Source organism: Bos javanicus, chromosome 10, assembly GCF_032452875.1.
Source record: "Bos javanicus breed banteng chromosome 10, ARS-OSU_banteng_1.0, whole genome shotgun sequence".
Lineage (NCBI taxonomy): Eukaryota > Metazoa > Chordata > Mammalia > Artiodactyla > Bovidae > Bos > Bos javanicus.
In genome coordinates this window covers 26930550-26947503 of record NC_083877.1, presented here as the reverse complement: position 1 = coordinate 26947503, position 16954 = coordinate 26930550, and the positions used below count along the sequence as shown (strand labels likewise).

General features: G+C 38.0%; 2 protein-coding genes across 2 annotated transcripts; both read right to left on the bottom strand.

Moving 5' to 3' along the window:
• Window positions 1–248: 248 nt before the first annotated feature.
• LOC133255379 (olfactory receptor 4K15-like) lies at window positions 249–1175 on the bottom strand. Its single transcript, XM_061429837.1, has one exon. The coding sequence runs from the start codon at window positions 1173–1175 to the stop codon at window positions 249–251; it is 927 nt and encodes a 308-aa protein (XP_061285821.1).
• An 8728-nt stretch (window positions 1176–9903) lies between these two features.
• On the bottom strand, window positions 9904–11123 carry LOC133255377 (olfactory receptor 4K15-like). The gene has a single exon (XM_061429836.1). It carries the CDS (start codon window positions 10904–10906, stop codon window positions 9908–9910), a length of 999 nt encoding a protein of 332 aa, XP_061285820.1. The 5' UTR covers window positions 10907–11123; the 3' UTR covers window positions 9904–9907.
• Between the last annotated feature and the right edge of the window lie 5831 nt (window positions 11124–16954).

Here is a 16954-nt window from a genome sequence, read left to right as displayed (position 1 = left end):
ACAGCCTTTCCCAACACTATAAATAATTTTGCCATGAAATTAAAAAAATTATTTCACAAGCAAAAGACAGGCTGTCCTATTCTTCTATTATCTAAGATGGCTAGTTTGCTGTTCTGTAAGCAAAAGATATGAAAAGGAAGAAAATGTGTCCTATGGTATTTGAGACATAACTAATTCACAGAAGAAGGTACACTAACCTGGCTATTATTATGGGCTGCTGTTTGCCACAAAGGAGAACTGGAAGACCATTAGGAACTCACCTGTCGGTGCCTTAGTTTTGGCATTGCTGATATTACCTCCTTATTTCTCAAGGTATAGATCAAGGGGTTTAAAAGAGGAGTAAAAACTGTATAAAATATTGAGAGAAACTTATACACTGGGAGACTGCTAAAAGGCCAGGCATAAATGAAGATGCAGGGCCCAAAGAAGAGGGTTACTACGGCTATGTGGGCAGTCAGGGTGGCCCTTGCCTTGGCCATGCCCGCTGAGGAATGCCGCCGCACACTGACCAGGATGACTGTGTAGGAGACCAGTAAGAGCACAAAGGAGCACATGGCCATTAGACCGCTATCTGAAAGCATCAGAACCTCAAGAGTGAAGGTGTCTGTGTAGGCAAGTTTGATAACCAGGGGAAGGTCACAGAAAAAACTGTCCACTCTGTTGGGGCCACAGAATGGGAGGTTTACTGTGAAGACCAACTGACTTACTGAGTGCAGAACCCCAGTGAGCCAGGAGCCCACCACGAGGCTTATGCACTTGTGCACATTCATGATGGTGGCATAATGCAGGGGGCGACATATGGCCACGTATCTATCATATGCCATGGCCACAAGAAGCATCATCTCACCACCGGCAAAGATGTGCAGGAAGAATATCTGGGCCATGCAGCCTTCAAAGGAGATGGTCTTGTGCTCCACGAGGAAGTCAACAATCATTTTGGGGGTAGCAAAAGTGGACAGACACACATCAATGAAGGAGAGGTTACTGAGTAGAAAGTACATCGGTGTGTGTAGAGAAGGTTCAGAGAAGACTGTGAGCACTATGATGAGGTTCCCCAGCACAATAGATAAATAGAAAAGTGTAAAAAATGCAAAACAGAAAAGTTGTAGCTCTCGAGAACCTGGAAGACTGTGCAATACAAATTCAGTCACTCCTGAATTATTTTCTTGGTCCATGGTTTCAAATTTCTGAAATTGGATCGGAAATGTTCCTGTAAAGTGAAATAGAAATACATCATAGGATTGGGAGAGAAAATGAGCAAGGCCAATCTTGGTGTCAAATCCCTCTCAACATACTTACTTCCTTATTAGCACATAAAATACATGTTGTATGCAATCATTTATTTTTTAATGACTGGATAACTCAGCTTTTATCTCTGCATCAGAGCATGATAGTTTTATTCTAAAAATAGAAGTTTACCAATCATCACAATTTCTGAAACAGGAAAGAAACTCTAGACTCATACTGACAGCTTTCAAAAAATTGTCTTGTAATTTCTAGCAATATGACCTTGGGTATATTAATTAAACTCTGGGCTTTCAACTGTAAACTGGAGAAAATTATAATATATGACTCCTAGGATTTTTGTAAAGATTAAAAGAATTACAAGTGTCCCTGCTTATTGAAAGTTTGCCTTACATAAAAAGACTTATATTATTGCCTGTTTTGCTAACTTAAATTTGAAGAAGACTTTTGCTTTTATAAAAAAAGGAGAAAAGCAAAAATAGTGTTTGGCATTTGTTTTACAGTGAATTGTTATAGAGGCTTCAGGATCCTTGAATAGCAAGAAGCGGCACTGCCAAGCTTCTTCCCAGGACTACACTTAGGTTCTTAGCATCTGGCCATCATACCTGTGAACTGTATCTGTGAGCATCTGTGTTTTATCTCAGGTCATTTGTGCATCCATTAGCAAGTTATGTCTTCTGGTAATTACTGCTTCACTTTATGCCATTTTTGCTTGCAAATGTTTCACTGATATGCCCTATTTCTGGATTGTAGGGAATATCTATAATATAATATTAATAGATAAAACACTTACTGTCAGCCCAAGTTCATGCACCTGACACACAGAGAGGTCAAACAAACCAAAATATCAGAGTTTGTAGCAGAGAAAGCTTTATAGAAGGGCCATGAAAGGAGACTGGTGACTCAAGCCCAGAAATACAGGCATTTTTAAAAGCCAGATGAGGGATAAGGGCTGCAAGGTTTGTGATCATCCATCTCATGCACAGTCCTCTGGTTGGCTGACGGCAAGGTAACAGGGCAGTGTTATAAGGGTTAACAGCATCAATCCTTAGGCTCCAGGAGGCCTGGGGCTACGTGCTCCTGGGCATCAAGTACTTAACATCTTCCACTGGATAAAACAACTCAGGAAATGTGCATCAAATACTATTATCTAGGTACTTCAGAGAGTAGCTAAAGCAGAGGCTGTGGGGGAAGGCCTGTTGGGGAAGGCCTCATAAGGTCCACCTTTGTTAAACTTATAACAATACTTGGCCCATAAAAGATATTCAGTAGTTGTTAGGTACAATGCCTTTGTTCCATCTATGATAAAATATTTGCATGTGTTAATTAATGTAGTACTTAAGTATCAAAGTGTGATATTTGATATCATCCCACTTAAGAGAATGGTTATTCCATGCACTTTAGTGGCACCTCTTTACACAGAGACTATTTTTCACCTTAGGCAAAATAATCAAAATAGTAAATAAAGTCTATCTTTGGAGAACTCCACGGACAGAGGAGCCTGGTGGGCTACAGTCCCTGTAGTCACAAAGAGTCAGACACAACTGAGCGACTATCACTACCCTTCATTTAGTTCCTCTGTCTCTATTTTCCTTTGTCCACCAACTCAGTGGATCTCTCCCCTTTTGACTGCTCCAACTTAAGAATTCAAGGTCATCATGCTCCTTTCCACAGATAGCTAGTAAAACCTGCAGTCAGATAAAGTAGTACACTTAACTGTCCAAACCTCTGTTTCTCGATCTGAAATTGAGGAAACTTTTTAGAGCAGTCTGAGACCCATGTACTAAAATCATCTGTATACAAAACTCTTGCTAGTGTTATATACACAGAAAAGCTTATAAAGGTCTACCCTAAAGTGTTAACGGTGGTTATCTCTGAGTGAAAGAATGCAATAAATTTATCCCTTATACATTTCTATGTTTGCTGAAGTTGTTGTTGTTGTTGTTGTTGCTCTGCAATGAGTATATATTATCTTTCCAATCAGAAAAAAAAAGTAAACCACTTTTTAATTAACGATTCTATTTTTTAATTTAGAAAAGTCAAGTAAGGAATAAGAATAAAAATTATCTGTAATGAGAACACAGAGATAACTGTATATATAAAAGGTATACCATTATATACACAGTACATATTATTTTAAACCTACCACTTAACATTATATAATAAATATCTCCCAGGTCAGTATAATAATTTTATACGACTTTTTAAATGTATTTGTTGTATTTTATTATACGGACATTTTTAATTTTCTATATTATTAATATATAATAACCTTGCTTTTTTTCTTTTCTTTTTTAACTTTACAATATTGTATTGGTTTTGCCATATATCAACATGAATCCACCACAGGTATACACGTGTTCCCCATCCTGAACCCTCCTCCCTCCTCCCTCCCTGTATCTTGCTTTTATTTAGCTATAACTGAAGAGAAAACATTAAAATTTTACATAACCTCCTGCTTCTTCTGCCTCTGTAACTCAGCTTGCTCCTTGCAAAGTCTGGATCACGTAGGTCTCAGAAAGTGGGGACTCACAAAACTAGGAACTGGAGCTTATCTCACTTACCCTTGTCCTGTTCTTTGCAATCGCCCAGCCCCTGCGAACCGGCAAACCCACTTAATCATGCCTGTCCATGTATAAAAGCTCTGTAACCCCTTTGTTCAGGGCTCAGAGCTTAGCGTGTTAACTCCTCTGGGCCCACCAGTGTAATAAACCTGAGTTCTCCAACTCTCCAAGTGTGGTGTTTGGTTTCTCAAGGACTGGTTTCTGCAACATAATTTTATGATTATATACATTATTTATTTAGGATACATCATTATAATTATGCACGTCAGAGTTTTTAAATTAACTATACCAAAATTTATCTCACTAAAATGATATATCAGAATGCCCATTCTTCACCTCCCATTCTCTTGACAAGACAGTGTATTATAGTTTGGTTTTTTAATTTTGCTAATTTGCTACATGAAAAATGCATCTTGGGAATTCCCTGGCAGTCCGGTGGTTAGGACTCCATGCTTTCAGTGCTGTGGGCCTGGGTTCAATCCCTGGTCAGGAAACTAAGATGCTACAAGCCACACAACACAGCTCCCCAAAGAAAAGAAAACTCATCTCACTGATATATGAATGTATTTAATGATTATTAGTGGAGTTAACCACTAATCCCTGAATTGTCCACTTGTATTTTTTTCACTCCACAATTGTTTTTCCATGTCTTTTGCCCATTTTCTAATGGGCTCTTCATCTTTTTAATATGTATTTATGAAGACACATATTAATGCATGTCTTTTTTACAAATACCTTTTAAATATCACTGAAAGGGTGAGGGAAGGCCAGGAATGAGATTTTTCAGCAAACCTCTGAGATAACTCTATGAAATTTCTATTTCATCTAGTTAGTCTAATACCCAACTACTGCTGCTGCTGCTAAGTTGCTTCAGTCGTGTCCGACTCTGTGCGACCCTGTAGACGGCAGCCCACCAGGCTTCCCCATCCCTGGGATTCTCCAGGCAAGAACACTGGAGTGGGTTGCCATTTCCTTCTCCAATGCATGAAAGTGAAAAGTGAAAGTGAAGTTGCTAAGTCATGTGTGACTCCTAGCGACCCCAAGGACTGCAGCCTACCAGGTTCCTCAGTCCATGGGATTTTCCAGGCAAAAGTACTGGAGTGGGTTGCCATTGCCTTCTCTGAATACCAGACTAAGGACACCTTATAAATAAGCTAATCTCTTTTGCATGTTCCTTGTAATAGGAGATATCTTATCCCTCACTTTAACTCCTTAAAATAAGCAAGCCTCACTATAAGGACTTTCCAGAGAAAGATAAAAATACCAGAGCTTCCATTGATCAGAAGATAGTCTAAGATACATTTTTTTATTACCTAAGGTGGACCTACTTTTTCATTCCAGTTCCCTATAATGAAAAGGACATCTTTTGGGGATGTTAGTTCTAAAAGGTCTTGTAGGTCTTCATAGAACCGTTCAACTTCAGCTTCTTCAGTGTTACTGGTCAGAGCATAGACTTGGATTACCGTGATATTGAATGGTTTGCCTTGGAAACGAACAGAGATCATTCTGTCATTTTTGAGATTGCATCCAAGTACTGTATTTTGGACTCTTGTTGACCATGATGGCTACTTCATTCTTCTAAGGGATTCCTGCCCACAGTAGTAGATATAATGGTCATCTGAGTTAAATTCACCCATTCCAGTCCATTTTAGTTCACTGATTCCTAGAATGTCAGCGTTCACTCTTGCCATGTCCTGTTTGACCACTTCCAATTTGCCTTGATTCATGGACCTAACATTCTAGGTTCCTATGCAATATTGCTCTTTACAGCATCGGACCTTGCTTCCATCACCAGTCACATCCACAACTGGGTGTTGTTTTTGCTGTGGCTCCGTCTCTTCATTCTCTCTGGAGTTACTTCTCCACTGATCTCCAGTAGCATATTGAGCACCTACTGACCTGGGGAGTTCATCTTTTGGTGTCCTATCTTTTTGCCTTTTCATACTGTTCATGGGGTTCTCAAGGCAAGACTGCTGAAGTGGTTTGCCTTTCCCTTCTCCAGTGGACCACGTTTTGTCAGAATTCTCCACGATGACCCATCCATCTTGGGTGGCCCTACATGGCATGGCTTAGTTTCACTGAGCTATTTCACATCCTAAAAGATAATGCTGTGAAAGTGCTGCACTCAACATGCCAGCAAATTTGGAAAACTCAGCAGTGGCCACAGGACTGGGAAAGGTCAGTTTTCATTCCAATCCCAAAGAAAGACAATGCCAAAGAATACTCAAACTACCACACAATTGCACTCATCTCACACGCTAGTAAAGTAATGCTCAAAATTCTCCAACCCAGGCTTTAGCAATATGTGAACTGTGAATTTCCAGATGTTCAAGCTGGTTTTAGAAAGGCAGAGGACCCAGAAATCAAGTTGCCAACATCCACAGGATCATCAAAAAAGTAAGAGAGTTCCAGAAAAACATTTCTGCTTTATTGACTATACCAAAGCCTTTGACTGTGTGGATCACAATAAACTGGAAAATTCTGAAAGAGATGGGAATATCAGACCACCTGACCTGTCTCTTGAGAAACCTGTATGCAGATCAGGAAGCAACAGTTAGAACTGGACATGGAACAACAGACTGGTTCCAAATAGGAAAAGGAGTATGTCAAGGCTATATATTGTCACCCTGCTTATTTAACTTATATGCAGAGTACATCATGAGAAATGCTGGGCTGGAGGAAGCACAAGTTGGATTCAAGATTGCTGGGAGAAATATCAACATCCTCAGATATGCAGATGACACCACCTTTATGGCAGAAAACAAAGAAGAACTAAAGAGCCTCTTTATGTGGGTGAAAGAGGAGAGTGAAAAAGTTGGCTTAAAACTCAACATTCAGAAAACAAAGATCATAGCATCCAATCCCATCGCTTCATGGCAAATAGATGGAGAAATAGTGAAAACAGTGACAGACTTTAATTTTTTGGGCTCCGAAATCAGTGCAGACTGTGATTGCAGCCATGAAATTAAAAAACGCTTACTCCTTGGAAGAAAAGTTATGACCAACCTAGATAGCATGTTAAAAAGCAGAGACATTACTTTTCCAACAAAGGTCTGTATAGTCAAGGCTATGGTTTTTCAAGTAGTCATGTATGGATGTGAGAGTTGGACTATAAAGAAAGCTGAACACCAAAGAATTGATGCTTTTGAACTGTGGTGTTGGAGAAGACTCTTGAGAGTCCCTTGGACTGCAAGGAGATCCAACCAGTCCATTCTGAAGGAGATCAGCCCTGGGATTTCTTTGGAAGGAATGATGCTAAAGCTGAAACTCCAGTACTTTGGCCACCTCATGCAAAGAGTTGACTCTTTGGAAAAGACTCTGCTGCTGGGAGGGATTGGAGGCAGGAGGAGAAGGGGATGATAGAGGATGAGATGGCTGGATGGCATCACGGACTCGATGGACATGAGTCTGAATGAACTCCGGGAGTTGGTGATGGACAGGGAGTCCTGGCGTGCTGCGATTCATGGGGTCGCAAAGAGTTGGACATGACTAAGCGACTGAACTGAACTGAACTGAGCAGATATTGGCAAGTTGCTCTCTGGTTCCTCTGCCTTTTTTAAAACCAGCTTGAACATCCACTTTAGGACTCAGTAATTACCTGATTAATAACATATATGATGGAGGTTTTGTTCTAATTTTATTGTTATTGTTGTTCAGTCACCTAGTCATTTCCAACTCTTTGTGACCCCATGGACTCCAGCGCACCAAGTTTCCCTGTCCTTCGCTATTTCCCAGAGTTTGTTCAAACTCATGTCCATTGAGTCAGTGATGCCATCCAACCATCTCATCCTTTGCTGTCCTTGTCTTATTGCCAAGTATCTAAAGTTCATATCTGTGTTGTATAAATCTTTTATGGGTCTGCATATAGGTGATATCATACAGTGCTTCTTTCTCTGTCTGACTTATTTCACTTAGCATAACACCCCCAAACTTCATCCATGTTGGTGCAAATGGCTGAGCTGTATTCCAATGTATATAGATATACTGCATGTTCTTTATCTGTTCACCTGTTGATGGACCCTTAGGTTGCTTCCATATCTTGGCAATAGTAAATAATGAGGCCACAAACACTGGGGTTCATGTATCATTTTGAAGTAGTGTTTGGGGAAGGAGGTTTTCTTTGAATATATATTCAGAAGTGAAATCGTAGGGTCATATGGTAGTTCTATTCTTTAGTTTCTTGAGAAACCTCCATACTTTTTCCCACAGTGACTATACCAATGTACATTCACATCAACAGTGCACAAGGGTTCCCTTTTCTCCAGATCCTCCCCACTTGTTATTTACATACCTATTAGCCTTCTGCATTTCCTCTTTGGAGAAATGTCTATTCAGTTCTTCTGTCCATTTTTAAATCAGGACATTGCTTTATTTGATGCTGAATTGTATGACGCTTCTTACATATTTTGGCTGTTAACCCCTTATCAGTCATATTTGCAAATATTTTATCCCATTCAGTAGGTTGTGTTTTTGTTTTGTTGATGAGTTCCTTTGGTGTGAGAAAGCTTTTAAGTTTAATTAGGTCCCATTTGCTTATTTTTTCCTTTGCTTTAGGAGATAGATCCAAAAAATATTGCTATGATTTATGTCAAAGTGTGTTCTGCTTATGTTTTCTTCTAGGAGTTTTATGGATCTAGTCTTATATTTAGGTCTTTAATATATTCTGAGTTTATTTTTGCATGTGGTGTAGGAATGTTCTAATTTTATTCTTTTACATGTAGCTGTCCAGTTTTTCCAGCACCACTCATTGAAGAGAATGCCTTTATTTTTTTTTAACAAAATGAAGTGTGTTTAGAGTAATACTTTTCACATGGTGAATATTCTACTAGTTGTTATAATCGTGTTTTCTACCACATATTCTGATACATAAAATGTATGTATTGATCCAATATCCCTTAAAAATAACTGGGAAAAGACTACTTAAAAGGATAATACACTATCATTAGAATGACTAATTAATACTGGAAGAGGGAAATATTAATTGCAGGATAACAGATTAATTACTATAAAATGAGAAGAAAGAAACAGACAAAAATGTTCCCGAAGTTAAAACAGCATTTATTTGAATAATTCTTCATCTGCTAACAAAGTACAGAAAAGTAAATGGCTGTGCCTTGAATAGACAAGACTGTCTTTTCTCTATGGTATATTCTTGCTTCCTTTGTTGTAGACTAATTGACCATAAATCACTGCAGACAGTGAATGCAGCTATGAAATTAAAAGATCCTTGCTCCTTGGAAGGAAAGCTCTGACAAACCTAGACAGCATATTAAAAAGCAAAGAAATCACTTTGCCAACGAAGGTCTGTATAGGCAAAGATATGTTTTTACCAATACTCATGTGTGGTTGTGAGCACAGAATTGCTGAGCGCAGAAGAGTGACTACTTTTGAATTGTTGTACTGAAGAAGACTCTTGAGAGTCCCTTGGAATGCAAGGAGATTGAACCAATAAATCCTAAAGGAAATCAACCCTGAATATTCATTGGAAGGACTGATGCTGAAACTGAAGCTCCAATACTTTGGCCAGCTAATAAGAAGAGCCAGCTCATTGAAAAAGACTGATACTGGGAAAGACTGAAGGCAAAAGAAGAGGGCAGCAGAGGATGAGAGATGAGATAACATCACTGACTCAATGGACATGAATTTGAGCAAACTCCAGGAGAAAGTGAAGGACAGGGAAGTCTGGCATGCTGCAGCCCATGGGGTCACAGAGTTGCACATGACTTAGCGACTAAACAATAATTGACCATAATTAGATGTTTTTATTTCTAGGCTCTCTGTTCTGTTCCATTGATCTACATGTCTGTGTTTGTGCAGGTAACATATTCATACAATTTAAATTATACAATAGTTTGTGAAATATCTTTTCACTGACATTGGGTAGCAAATATAAGCAAATTAACTATAAACTATAAAACTATATCAAAAATAATTGTGGTTAGAGAATGCATAATTGTATGGAAGCTTCTTTACAATAGATATTTAACAAAGAACATACATTATCTTTATCACTTTGAGCAAATAAAGTATTTTTTAAAATGATGGTGGTCACCAGGAAAAGAGACAATCTGTGTTTCCTCAAGTGTATTTCTGTCTACTCAACTCAACACATCTAGTCTTAGGACAGAGAGTTGAGAAGGGAGCCTAGAACATACATAGCGGGTCTTCAGTTTATGCATTGCCAGTTTCACCTCTTTGTTTCTCAATGTGTAGATTATGGGGCTCAATATAGGTGTGAAAACTGTAGAGAACACAGAAAGGACTTTATCCACTGGGAAGTTGCTGAAAGGCCAGGCATAGATGAAGATACAGGGCCCAAAAAAGAGGGTAACCACAATGATGTGGGCAGTCAGAGTGCTGCGGGCCTTGGTCATGTCCGTTGAGGAACGACGTTGCACAGTGACCAGGATGACTGTGTAGGAGACCAGCAACAGCAAGAATGAAGCCACTCCCATGAGACCACTATCCAAAAGCATCAACACTTCAGGGACATACGTATCCGTACAGGCAAGTTTGATGACTAAAGTAAGGTCACAGTAATAACTGTTCACAACATTTGGACCACAGAAGGGGAGGTTTACAGTGAAAGCTAATTGGCTCAACGAGTGCATGACCCCAATCACCCAAGAGCCTACTACCAGACCTGTACATTTGCACAAGTTCATGATGGTCGCATAATGGAGAGGTTTGCATATGGCTACATATCTGTCATATGCCATAGCTACAAGGAGCACCATCTCACCACCAGCAAAGACATGGAGTAAGAATATCTGGGCCATGCAGCCCTCGAAGGAGATGGTCTTGGGTTCATGAAGGAAATCATGAATCATCTTGGGGGTTGCATAAGTGGCCAGAAAGACATCAAGAATGGAAAGATTACTGAGCATTATGTACATAGGTGTATGCAGGGCAGGTTCAGAGATCACTGTGAGTACAATGAGGAGGTTGCCCAGCACAATGATGATATACAAGAAATTAAACAACATGAAGAAGAAATACTGGAGCTTGTAGGAACTGGAGAGCCCCAGCAACACAAACTCAGCCACCCTAGATTTATTTTCTTGGTTCATGAAGTACCTACAAAGAAAAACATGCATTTTTATCAGGAGCAAGAAAAGTAGACCCTGATCCTAATGGTTCTTCTCAACATCAATTTAAAATGCACCAGTCAGAATGGCTGCGATCCAAAAGTCTACAAGCAATAAATGCTGGAGAGGGTGTGGAGAAAAGGGAACCCTCTTACACTGTTGGTGGGAATGCAAACTAGTACAGCCACTATGGAGAACAGTGTGGAGATTCCTTAAAAAACTGGAAATAGAACTGCCCTAATGATCCAGCAATCCCACTGCTGGGCATACACAGTGAGGAAATCAGAAGGGAAAGAGACACATGTACCCCAATGTTCATCGCAGCACTGTTTATAATAGCCAGGACATGGAAGCAACCTAGATGTCCATCAGCAGATGAATGGATAAGAAAGCTGTGGTACATATACACAATGGAGTATTACTCAGCCATTAAAAAGAATACATTTGAATCAGTTCTAATGAGGTGGATGAAACTGGAGCCTATTATACAGAGTGAAGTAAGCCAGAAAGAAAAACACCAATACAGTATACTAATGCATACATATGGAATTTAGAAAGATGGTAACAATAACCCTGTGTACGAGACAGCAAAAGAGACACTGATGTATATAACAGTCTTATGGACTCTGTGGGAGAGGGAGAGGGTGGGAAGATTTGGGAGAATGGCATTGAAACATGTATAATATCATGTATGAAATGAGTTGCCAGTCCAGGTTTGATGCACAATACTGGATGCTTGGGGCTAGTGCACTGGGACAACCCAGAGGGATGGTATGGGGAGGGAGGAGGAAGGAGGGTTCAGGATGGGGAACACATGTATACCTGTGGCGGATTCATTTCAATATTTGGCAAAACTAATACAATTTTGTAAAGTTTAAAAATAAAATAAAATTTAAAAAAATAAAATAAAATGCTCTAGAGTTGTTTCTAATAGAAAATGTTTTATCTATAATTTTAACAGAGAGATTCTTCTCTCAATTATCCTTACTGATGAAGGATAGCTAAGAGGTGCAGATGCAGTAAATCAACACTTTATTTTATACACTTGTGGGTCAAATATGAGGCTAAACAAAACAATAAATCTACATTGCAAATACAACAATTAATAGGAGGAGCTAAGGTATCCAGAATCCTGTATTGCTTTATTGCCTGGCTGATTTTCATTATCCATTTGGGATTATCCACAAGCAGCTTCAATTCTTAGAGAAGTCTCAGAGGCCACACTTACAAGGAAAAGACCTGAGACTTTTGCTATTAGGGTCTCTCTCCTCTTGCCTCTGTCCTTTCTCTGTTATTTAATTTCCCCTACCACATCATTAAAATCAATTAATCTATGTTGTCTCTGAAGTTATTATAGCTGTTTTGGTTTGAAGTACAGTCCTTTGAAACTAACATTGTATCATATGAAAAGAAGTAAACTGAGATGACCAGAATACAGTACAGAACATCAATAGATAAGGTGACAGCCATGAAATGTAAAGATCTGATTTAGTTAATGTAGATCATTTGAAGGCAAAGTGTAGCATGTTACTTATCAATTCAAAAACCTTCCAAAAGATGAATTATATTCAGTATACGGAATTTATAGGTTTTGTCTAGAATTTCTTGGACCTAGTGAAATAAGATATCTCCTTTTAAAAATATCCAGCAACACGATGACTTCTAATTAGGCAAAAGTTGAGATAAACAATAAGTGAAAACACGAATTACAAGATAATACACAACTGAGCAAATAAACACTTTGCCAATAGATTATAAAATAATCCTTTCTGCCTATGTTCTCTCTGCAGCTTCTCTGGAAGAATACAGAGAGAGCTTTTAAGAAGATAAGAGTTTGAGAATTCCTTAAAAAAAATATGTTTAGAAGCACAAGAACCTGGTCTCACTTTTCATTTTTTATGTTATAATTAGAAGTGATAAGGGTCAGTCTCTGTAAAAAATAGTGTAAAAAGCATAATGTCAGTGGGCAAAACTATTTAGTTTGGAAGTGTTTTCACATTTGTGTGCATTAGAGTACTTATAATAATCTGGTGAGGAGGAGATTATTGTCCACATTTTTCATATGTGGAAATAGAGTATTAGAAAAGTTAACTAATATGCTCAATATTATATTACTAGTCAGCAACACATCCAGAACCTCATCCCAGGGCTTTAAAACCCTTTCCACAATCCTTGATAATAAAGTCTCTAATAGAATCTAAAAAATATGGTTTAGGAGTTTGTGACAAATGGAATTATCCAGATTGAAAGATGAGAGGAGCTGAGTTTAGACAGTTGATGTAAAATTGTATTTAATATTACTTAATGTACCATAAATGAATTTGATAATAAGGGCCTTTTCTAGTTAAAAACATATGAAGTCATATATATTTGGTTAATGCATTTTGCTTAAAGAGATAAGTTTAAAATATATTAGCCTGGAAAATTTTATTCTCTGATAATAATTTCTAGATGAGTTATTGCTATCTGATGCTTTGCAAAGATTCTCCCAAAATTTTGAATGTAAAAAAATAATCAAGAGAATGAACAGTAAATGCTGTCATGAAATAACCTAAACATTCCAAAGGACATCTAGGTCACTAACTATCACCTGGAGTGGAACGGGCATCCTCTATTGCATTCTCTTGTGGGGAAGGGAATTTGTATCCAAAAGGAGTAATTATGGGTCTAAGCAAGCATTCTTGATCATATCTTTTAATTTTGTCAGTCTCCTATGAAATGACAACTTTCTATTAGTGAAAGTGAATGAGAAATTAATAAGTGTGGAAGGAGGAGAAGAAAAATGCCGGAAATCCTCAGGGAGAGTAACACTGTAGCCTACTGAGTGCCATTTTTGTCTATGTGTTGGACTGGGCCGGGATAAACTGCTATAAATATAAAATGTTATGGAGAAGGAAATGGCAACCCACTCCAGTATTCTTGCCTGGAGAATCCTATGGACAGAGAAACCTGGCAGGCTACTGTCTATGGGGTTACACAGAGTCGGACACAACTAACGCAACTTAGCATCACATGGATATGCCTCTAGAAAACCTCCTCTGCTCAGAAGACCTTAAAATAAAATTTAAAATTTAGCTTAAATATTACAGATACAGATCCTTAAACCATTTTCTATCATAACCAAAGTAAAATTTTATGTGCCAGACTAACATGGATGTAAATATTATGTGGTTGAGGAAAAAGAATTTCAACTAAATTGTAAATCCAAGCATGACAAGCCATTGCTCCAAGTTTCTTTCTCTAATTAAAGGTCCCAATCCTTTTTAAAGAAAGAAATCCCAAGCAAGTGGATCAAGCAAGTGCTTGACACTAAAGGAAGAAAACCTACCAAGTTTACTTCTCTGCAGATCTCCAGAAAGTTGAAACAAGTTTTGGTTTCTTTCAAATCAAATGCTCCTATAAGAAAGCTGCATCAGATGTAAAACTATATGTATAAAAAAAAATATTGACTTAGACAAACCACCTCTTCTTTACAACACTTTATTTCACCTTTTTCTCAATTTATTATTTCCCTATTTGGTTCAGGACTAGGGAATGGACTGGGACTGTGGGAGGTCTAACGTGTCCCATGGTGATTCTTTGTCATTAGACGTTTGCCGGTTTGTTGAATAGGGAAAATGGTTTCCGTTCAGAGAGCCAAATCATTTTCCGTTTTCCCTCAGCTCCCAGAGCTCTGACCCTGCATCTTACCTCCACTGATTACAGACACTGTGTTTCAAATTGATTTAGGGAAATCTGACACAAGAACTTATGAAATATTTTATGAAGAATTGAATCTTTAGTTATATTTTCCACCTTAATGAGACTATGGAAAAACTCAGCAGAGAACATCTAATCCCCCACAATAAGAATATATAATAAAGTCCTCTTTTAATCTCAACTATTAAAAACCATTAATAGAGCATCCAATGTGAATATATTTGCATACTTAGCATAAATCCTGTTTATAACATATTACATGAGACTATCATAACCTGGGTTTGATGTACTAATTTTTTAATGTAGGAGTTTTACACATAGATTTACAAGTGAAACTGACCTGTAGTGTTTTGAAGTTGTGCTATCTACACCCAGTTTTGGTGCTGAGACAATGATAGACTCATAAAATGAGTAAAAATATTCAGAAAAGAATTTTTATTCCCTAGCATTATCTGTTCTTTGACGTTTTGGAAGACTTTGTACTTAAAATGGAATGTGTCCTGTGATTTATAGGGTAGTATCTTTAACCTCTTTTTCAATGTGTTCCATAGCTATTGACGTCTTCAGTTTTCTTCTTCTGCTTAAGAAAATGTGGTAACTTATGCTTTTTTTAGGAAATTAACAAATCCATCTGGGTAAATCTGTCATCTTCTGCTTTTATATAACATTCGTTAATTGTTTAATCTCCTCAGCATGTGAATTGATGACCAATTTTCTAATCTCCAGTGATTACATGTATAGCATAGGTTCTTTTTATTTTATTCAGTCCTGGTCCTTTCTTTCCTTTTTTTGGCCTGTCCAAGAACTATTGGGTTGGCCAAAAAGTTACTTTGGAGTTTTCCATAACATGCTATGGAAGAACCCAAATGAACTTTTTTGACCAACTCAATATATATTTATTTCACTGATAAATGCACTAAGTCATTTGTCTTTATTTGAAGAACTTCTGTTTTAAAAGTAAAACTATCATCCCCCCCACATCCCCGTCCCTCTCCCACACAGTCCAAAAGACTGTTCTGTACATCTGTGTCTCTTTTGCTGTCTCACATACAGGGTTGTCGTTACCATCTTTCTAAATTCCATATATATGCATAGTATACTGTATTGGTGTTTTTCTTTCTGGCTTACCAGTCCAGGTTCGATACAGGATACATGAAGCTTGGAGCTGGTGCACTGGGAGGACCCAGAGGGATGGTATGGGGAGGGAGATGGGAGGGGGGTTCAGGATGGGGAACACATGTACATCCATGGCAGATGCATGTTGATGTATGGCAAAACCAATACAATATTGTAAAGTAAAAAAAAATAATAATACTAATAAATTTTTTTAAAAAGTAGAACTATACTGAAATATCATCTCTCACATACTGGCAAAAATTCAAAATTTCACAAAATACTGTCTTGACCAGACTAGAGACACTCTCATATACAGCAACTCGGATGCAAAATGCTGAAACTTATTCTAGAAGTGCAGTTAGCAGTATCTATAAAATCACATACACCATTGACCCTTGCACTCAGCAGTTTTACTTTGAAGCATAGGGAAAAAACCACAATGAGACATATGTTAATAAGAATTGAAACTGGGTAGTGAATACATTGGAGAAGGCAATGGCACCCGACTCCAGTACTCTTGCCTGGAAAATCCCATGGACAGAGGAACCTGGTAGGCTGCAGTCCATGGGGTCGCTGGGAGTCGGACATAACTGAGCGACTTCACTTTCACTTTTCACTTTCATGCATTGGAGAAGGCAATGGCAACCCAATCCAGTGTTCTTGCCTGGAGAATCCCAGGGACGGGGGAGCCTGGTGGGCTGCAGTCTATGGGATCACACAAAGTCGGACACGACTGAAGCGACTTAGCAGCAGCAGTGAATACATATAGAGGAACAAGTAGACATTTTCTTATGTCTTGTATATTTTCTCAATGTTCAATTATTAAGAAGTTAAAAAGTGACTTCTGCTTTTAACTATATTTATATTACACCTTATTTGTGTTATATAGATTCTTTTGTTGTCCTGTATTAAAAGCTTCTTGAGTTAAAGTCCAAGTCAATTTGAACTCATTTCATAACAATCTATTACTGCATCTCTTCATCAAATGGTCATTGAATATTAATTATTTTTCAGTTACTAAACTGGAAGTTAGGAATACATTGGGGTACATGATAATACAGTTCCTGATTTCACAGGATATATATATATTCTAAGGCAGAAAGCAGTTATCTTAACAAGGAACTAAAGTAAAATTGTACTTGTTTTACCACAAAAGAAGTAGAGAGTGGTATGAGTACATTATAGAAGGTTATGATCTTTATAAGAAATTTATGGAATATTTCAACTGATATATAAATAATG

Bases quoted from the DNA above. Each gene is read 5' to 3' on its own strand.
- LOC133255379 (XM_061429837.1), bottom strand. From the start codon at position 1,175: ATGGACCAAGAAAATAATTCAGGAGTGACTGAATTTGTATTGCACAGT.
- LOC133255377 (XM_061429836.1), bottom strand. From the start codon at position 10,906: ATGCATGTTTTTCTTTGTAGGTACTTCATGAACCAAGAAAATAAATCT.